The 7,424-nt window shown below is 48.5% G+C and overlaps 1 protein-coding gene across 9 annotated transcripts in view; it reads left to right on the top strand.

Moving 5' to 3' along the window:
• The window catches only part of Dmtn (dematin actin binding protein), a 34,349-nt gene extending 26,938 nt beyond the window's left edge, over positions 1-7,411 (top strand). For 7 of the 9 annotated variants that reach the window (XM_021181148.2, XM_029469147.1, XM_029469146.1 and 4 more), the window contains 6 exons: positions 5,051-5,115; positions 5,267-5,315; positions 5,460-5,467; positions 5,646-5,711; positions 5,960-6,040; positions 6,154-7,411. In XM_021181148.2, the coding sequence (XP_021036807.1) occupies positions 5,051-5,115; positions 5,267-5,315; positions 5,460-5,467; positions 5,646-5,711; positions 5,960-6,040; positions 6,154-6,267 (383 nt within the window). In that variant the 3' untranslated portion in view covers positions 6,268-7,411. The remainder of the gene's footprint in view (positions 1-5,050; positions 5,116-5,266; positions 5,316-5,459; positions 5,468-5,645; positions 5,712-5,959; positions 6,041-6,153) is intronic. The other 2 variants (XM_021181149.2, XM_029469149.1) reach the window with 1 other exon arrangement.
• Positions 7,412-7,424: the final 13 nt, after the last annotated feature.

The following is a 7,424-nucleotide window of genomic DNA, read 5'->3' as shown; positions in this document are numbered from 1 at the left end:
GAAGGAAGGAAGGAAGGAAGGAAGGAAGGAAGGAAGGAAGGAAGGAAGGAAGGAAGGAAGGGAAAAAAGTTTAAGGCCTACCAAGGCTCAAAGTGAGTCTGAATCTAGCCTAGAAAACTTAGTAGACTCTGTTTCACAATAAAAACCTTTTAGAGCAGGGCTGGACAGATAGCTCAGCAGTTAAGAGCACTGGCTTCTTTTCTAGAGGACCCAGGTTCAATTCCCAGCACCCAGGTAGCATCTCACATAGGGTTTGCCCTTAACCCTGAGACAATTCCTCTTCCTTCTCCTCTTCCTCCTCCTGTATAACTTCAGTTCTTAAAGATCCAACACCCTCACACAGACATACATGCAGGCAGAACATTAACGCACATACAAAAAAGGAAATAAACCATTTAAACAAACAAACAAACAAAAACTATCAGAGCCTGGTTTGGTGGTGCCCACCTTTAATCCTGGTGCTTAGAAGCAGCCATAGGCAGATCCTTGTGAGTTCGAAGCCACCGTGACCTAGATGGGGAGTTACAAGTCTTCTAGAGTGGCATAGTGAGACCTGTTAAACATTATTTGTTTTATTTATGGCTGTTTTGTCTGCATGTATGTCTGTGCACTAGATGCATGAACAGAGATTTCCCCTAGGACTGCATGGTTGTGAGCTGCAGTGTGGGTGCAGGGAACCAAACTGGAGGTCATCCTGAAGAGCAGTCACTGAGCCATCTCTCTAGTTCCAAGTTTCTACCTTTTAAAAAGGTGTGTGTGGCTGGGCGTGGTGGTGCACGCCTTTAGTTCCAGCACTTGGAAGGCAGAGGCAGGCGGATCTCTGAGTTTGAGGCCAACCTGGTCTACAAAGTGAGTTCCAGGACAGCCAGGACTGCTCTTCCAGAGGTCCTGAGTTCAATTCCCAGCAACCACCACGTGGTGGCTCACAATCATCTGTAATTGGATTGAGTACCTTCTTCTAGTGTACCTGAAGACAGCAACAGCATACTTACATACATGTGAGAAATAAATCTTTTTTTTAAAGTGTGTGTGTGTGTGTGTGTATGATGTATGTGTGTTGGGGGTAGATATCAGAGAACAACTTTGTAGAGTCATTTCTATTGTTTTCTACTTCTATGTGGGTTCAAGGAGTCAAATTTACATTGTCAGGGTTGCAAGGCATTTGCCTTTCTTTACCCCTTGAGCCATCTCTCCAGCCCTATTCCTACCTTTTTAACTTCTCATAATTTTTGAAGCTTTGCAATATGCTGAAACAATATCCTAAGAATAGCACATCCTTTGGGGTTCAGAGAAGAGGGGATAGATGTGAAAAATGCTCAGATCAAATCCACTAAAGTGAATCCTAGGACCCATGAGAAGGGTGAATAGGGAGAGAGGTGTCAGGGCTTTATCCGTGTAGAGAAAATGGTTGGGAACTGACTTTGGCAAGCCAGAAGCTGGAGGGTCTGCAGCTAATATGTGTAGGAAATGGGAAAAGATTACTCATGGAGAAAGGAAAGGGAAATTGGGTGACCAGGCCTGCAGAACGTGAGTGCCTTAGCTAGCATGCTCAGTCATGACCCATGTGTTCAAGGGCTACATAGTGAGCCTGTCTTTAAGAGAAGGAAAATCTAGACTGAGGAGCCTGGGGAGGAAATGGAGCTGCGCTCAGGATGAGGCCATGGGAGACCTTCTCCATGGGGACTACCGCAAGGTCTTTCCTTTGTGGTGATGCTAATTCATAGCTGAGGGAGTAGAGAAGAGGGATGGGCTCATCTGTGGCTAGTGTCTGGTAAGGAAGGTGCTAAGGGACTGCAGTGCCAGGCAACTGGCTCCAGGGCATAACTCTTTGGAAGAGTGTAGAAGACTGGAACAGAGAGGTGTAGTAGGACTGGATTTATTTGCTTTGGTTTTTGTTGTTGTTTCGGCTTTGGTTGGGTTGGTTGGTTTGTTTTTGGTAGGGGTTGTTTGTTGCTTGTTTGCTTCTTTGGTTGGTTGGTTGGTTGGTTGGTTGGAGGTATGCCTCTAAAGTACTGAGATTAAAGGCATGCACCATTATGCCAGATGCCTTAAATGTTCAATCTTGGATAACTGATGCTAGCCTCAAACTCCTGTTTTGCTGAGGATGGCCTTGAACTCTCTGTCCTCCTGCCTTTGCCTCTCAAGTGCTGTGATTATAGGCATTTGCTGCCACATCCGGAACTGAAGGAGCAGTAAAGTGACCATGGCTAGGATGCATGAAGAGCACCAGGACTCAGGTTTGGGGTGGGTGAGACGATTTGCAAAGGGCATTTTAAAGAATATAAAGTCTGTAGTTGAGGCCTGGAGAACAAGAGTAATACAAAACCATCCCAACGGGTAGATACAGTCTCAGTGTTCCAGATTCTTCTATTCAGCTAAAGAAATGAGCTCGGTGACTTCCCTTTTGGCTTTGTAAGGTTTAATAGTCAAGTGCCTTCCTTACTTTGGCACAAGACCATGGACATGTATGTCATGTGGTTGTGTAGGTTCCTGACAGATCTCATCAGGCTCAACAGCTCAGAGTCATGAACAGGCATTACCTTGGAATTGTCACTTTCAAACACAAACCTTCTGTCCTAGTTGAAGTTTCCATTGTGGTGATAAAATGCCATGATCAAAAGCAACTTGGCAAGGAAAGGGTTTATTTTGTCTTTTTTGTTTTGTTTTGTTTTGTTTTGTTTTGTTTTTGTTGTTGTTGTTTTTTTTTTTTTCGAGACAGGGTTTCTCTGTGTAGCCCTGACTGTCCTGGGCTACTCTGTAAACCAGGCTGGCCTCGAACTTAGAAATCCTCCTGCCTCTGCCTCCCGAGTGCTGGGATTGAAGGCGTGCACCACCATGCCCGGCGTTTTTTTTTTGTTTGTTTTGTTTTGTTTTTGGTTTATTTTGTCATACAGCTTGTAGTCCATCATTCAGGGAAGGCAGGGCAGGAACCTGGAATCAGGAACTGGTGAAGAGGCCATGGAGGACCGCTCCTCCTGGCTTGCCTGGTTTGTGTTCTTATACTATCCATGACCACCTGAATAGGGGTAGCACCGCCCACAGTGGGCTGGGCCCTCCCACATCAATCATCAGTTGAGAACCTGTCCCCATAGGCTTACCCACAGGCCAGTCTGTTAAGGGCATTTTCCCGAATTGAGGTTCCCCTTTCCCAGGTGACTCTAGGTAGTGTCAAGTTGACATAAAAACAGCCAGCATGCATTTTGAAAGTGATTTGGGGTGGAAAATGTTTATATGTACCTGATGGCATTGCAATTCTGTCCATAAAAATAAAAATGTTCCTAGTTATTACTAGTACATAGCATACTTCAGCAATGAGTGGTGACTGTGAGAATCAGTGACTTTCTTTTGCCCTCCCCTTGCCCATCCCTTTAGTGGGTTCTGGAAACCCAGACTCAGGTTCTTGTCTGAAAGCACATGACCCTGAGCCAATCCCCAGCCCTGAGAGCTGCTCATTCCTTATTCAGGCTTATCATTCCTTATCCAAAATGCTTAGGATTTGAAGGGTTTCAGACTTAAAGAGGGTTTTGTTTCATTTCCTAGATTTTAGAGTATTTGAAAAAATCTTTACCAAATTGGAGATCCCCCCCCCCATCCAAAAATGCATAATCTGAAACCAACATTTCCGAATCCAAAACCGAGAACCCTACCAATAAGACTGAAGAAGTTTGGAACCCAGGGGAGAGTGGATTTCAGATTTTGAACTTTCGGTTTAGAGATGCTAAACTTAATTGAGAATAAGCACCAGGTTCCCCAAACCTATTTTGTTCTCAGGCACTGAACTTCCAGTAGACTTTAGAGGACTGGTGCTTATGGTGTTGAACTGAAGCTGGACATTTAACAAATGCCTGCCTGTTGAAGCAACTGCAATGGGATGCCAGCCATTTCTACTAGTTACAGACAAAGGAGCTTTGAGGCTGGCCCACTCTAAGAATGGTAGCTTCTATTTTGTCTCTGTGTGGTGGTAAATACCTTTAATCCCAGCATTCAGGAGGCTAAGGCAGGCAGGTCTTTGTGAGTTTGAGGCCAACCTGATCTACAAAGTGAGTTCCAAGACAGCTAGGGCTACATAGAGAAATCCTGTCTCAAGAAACCACAAAAGGAATGTTAGTTTCTAGACGCCATGGCACAGTCCTGTACTTGCAGCACTTAGGGGGGCTGAGGCAGGCAGATCTTGAGTTCAAGGCCAACTATGGCTATAGACCCCTGGATTTAAAACAAAAAACAAAACAACAAAAAAAAAACCTTGTTGCAAACTAATCTCTGAAATTATAACTAGTAGTGTTAAAAATTTAGTGATTTACAAAAGGCATAAGTTGCAAATGATCTTCAGTTACGCCAATAGGAAGTGTGTATGTATGTATGTATGTATGTATGTATGTATGTATGTATGAATGAATGTATGTATGTGTGTAGTGTAGACAAACAACTATTCAGGTATGTTATAAGTGGAGGCCAGGAGAGGACATTGGGTATCCTGCACTATTGCTCTCTGCCTTACTAGAAGTGGAAGCTGAACTGGCAGTGATCCCCCTGTCTCAACCCCACACAGTGCTGTGGTTACAGGTGTACACAGCCATGCTCTGCTTTTTATGTGTGACCTAGAATCCAAACTCAGGTCTTCATACTTGCAGAGCAAGCCCTCTTATCTACTGAGGCAGCTACATAGCCTCAAATGGGAACTATCCTGACTGCATTCACTGTGCTAAGATGACAGTGTCAGAACTGTGCTGTCAAAATGGCTAGACGTTGACCGCTGTTAATACCATTGTCATACCTTTGAGGTTTCACTTAGAGCTGTCATGTGTTTGTAGATCTCAAACTTACTTCATGGTGGCTGAAGTGAAATGAGCCTCAACGTTGCCTGGGGTTCACACTAGGCTTTTGGCTCACTTCTAGTTGGAGAGGAGAGGGGAGATACACGTTCAGCAAAAGCCACAGCGTCACTGTGAAAGTCCGTAGAAGCCTTGCTAGGTTCTGGACAGGGAAAGCCGTGGAGGCAGCTCTCTTATGAAGGACTACTAAACCTGGGCCCTCTCTTGCTCTCTTTCAGCCTTGCATTCGGGAACATCTAAATCCTCTTCCCTTCCTTCCTATGGCAGGACCACCCTGAGCCGGGTAAGGCCTTAGGACCAAGCAGGGGCTGCCTGGTGTGTGTTCACCATGCTTCTGAGTGGCCAAGAGCTTGGAGATTCTTGGGTGGGGGGAAGCCCTCAGAGTACAGGAGACTGTTGAAGGCTTCCTCTGATTTCTGTGTATCACTTCCTAGCTACAGTCCACAGAATTCAGCCCATCGGGAAGTGAGGCTGGGAGCCCAGGTGAGCAGTGGGGTCACACGTCTCTGGGACGCGGTCCTCCACAGACTTTATAGAGAGCCGATGTCCAGTGTGGGCAGTGGTTTAAGATCAGGTGTAGGTGCAGTTTCTGACGCTGTCTCTAAACCGTGGCTCTTGTCTCCTTAGGCCTGCAGGTGAGTGCCCCCTGGAGGGGAGCAGGAGAAGCTCAGGAAACCAGAGCCAGGCATGGGGACTGGTGGGGGAGGGGGGCACGGGCCGACGAGTTGCTTGGCGAAGACTGAAGACGCCTAGGGTAAGGTTGAGAAGGTCCCCCTGACCCACTCTGGCTCACTGCGGCTTTGGTCTCCCCAGAACGGAGAGGGCCAGAGGGGGAGGATGGATCGGGGGAACTCCCTGCCCTGTGTGCTGGAGCAGAAGGTGAGGGCAGGGGACCTGACCACCACAGCGGGGTGGGCTTCAGGGGGGTGGTGGAGCCCACCAAGCTGAATGCGCTCAGGGTGCTCCTGGAGATGACGGGGTGGGGGGTGGGGGCAGCAGGGAAGCCGAAGGAGATGAATGGCGAGATGGCATGAACCCCAGTGGCCTCTGCAGTGGGACCAGGGGAGTCAAGAGGGTAAGGAGGACCCAAGACTAGGCACCTAAGAGGGCTTTCTCTGCCTCTCCAGATCTATCCCTATGAGATGCTGGTGGTGACCACTAAGGGGAGAACTAAGCTGCCTCCGGGTGTGGACCGCATGAGGCTTGAGGTATGAAAGAAAGATGCGTGGCATGGGGGAGGGGCCACCCCGTGGGGCTGCCTTTGACTTTGAGGCTGTAGAGGCTACCTCCTTAAGTCGCTCGGTTACCCATGTCCCCACAGAGGCATTTGTCAGCAGAGGACTTCTCTAGGGTCTTCGCCATGTCTCCAGAGGAGTTTGGCAAGCTGGCCCTGTGGAAGCGAAACGAACTCAAGAAGAAAGCTTCCCTCTTCTGACATCCCTGCTGGCTCGGTCGGTTTGGCTCGCCCTGTCCATGACAGTACCTTCCTTCTGCTGCTTCGAGGCCCTGAAGCTGGGGCTGTGAGACCCTCCCCTACAGTGTCCTCTTCCTCTGCTGGCTGGGAGCAGCGGGAGGCAGGGCAGAAACATTGGGCTCCATTCCTCACGGAGAGAGCCAAGAAGTGCACAGTCCCAGAGTCACAAGGCGTGGACTTCCTTCCCCACGATGGGCCAGGGGGCCTTACCTTTTCCCTGGGCTCTACTGCCTAGCCAAACCCAGCCCGGACTCCAGCACACAATGTTTGCACCCGTTCCCTGTCTGTCACCCCACATGAGAGTCCCCAGAAGACAGTGAGGAGAAACGAAGGGGGCTTAGCGGGGAGGTCTGTCTGCTGTCCTGTACAGGGGGAGGTAGCAGCTCTGGGACCCTGTGCCTGTCCACCCAAAGGCTCCAGCCAGCTGCACTCCTGGCAGTTTCCTGCACTTGGGCCTGATGCTTCTCTAACTGGCAGAAGCAGGCTCTACCTGGACCTCCAGCTGGGAGGTCATCCTCCCTCTAGCTTGTATGTCCTGTACTTTGCAACCCCTAAGCTTCAAACCTCTTGCTCAAGACCCAGGGCTTATTCAAAGCTGTGGCTAAGAGCAGAGACGCTGTTCACACAACGCCTCACCACCACCAGCCTCCAGGCAAAACCAGATAGGATGCACCGTTCTAGCACCTGTCCAGGGACCACCGAGCCCAGGCCTCAGTCTCCCTAAGATGAGATGGAGAGTCCCGGCTCCCAGGTCCCTCCATTGCCATGCATCTCCTACTGTGCTCTCTACAGAATGTAATTTATTGGGGCACCCTCTGCTGCTTCCCTGACTCCCTGCCCTACCTAATTGCACTTCCAGTCCTGTCTGTCCACATATGTACGTGTATATAATTATACATATATATATATATATATTTTGCCCAGGACTGGGTTTCGTTTTTACCCAGACCCTGGCACTCCCTGTCCACTGTGTGTGTGATCATGCTGGGAGGGGTAACTGCTTGGAATTAAAAGGTTGCACTGGGTCCCTAAATCTATTGTTTCTATCCATGCCTGTGCATATCAGACAAGCACTCTACCACAACCAGTAGTCTTACCTCTTTTTTTCCCCCCTTTTT

The sequence above is a fragment of the Mus caroli genome, chromosome 14, assembly GCF_900094665.2.
Source record: "Mus caroli chromosome 14, CAROLI_EIJ_v1.1, whole genome shotgun sequence".
In the NCBI taxonomy this organism is placed as follows: domain Eukaryota; kingdom Metazoa; phylum Chordata; class Mammalia; order Rodentia; family Muridae; genus Mus; species Mus caroli.
The sequence above is the reverse complement of the archived record's forward strand: the minus strand, read 5'-3'. Positions and strand labels throughout refer to the sequence as shown.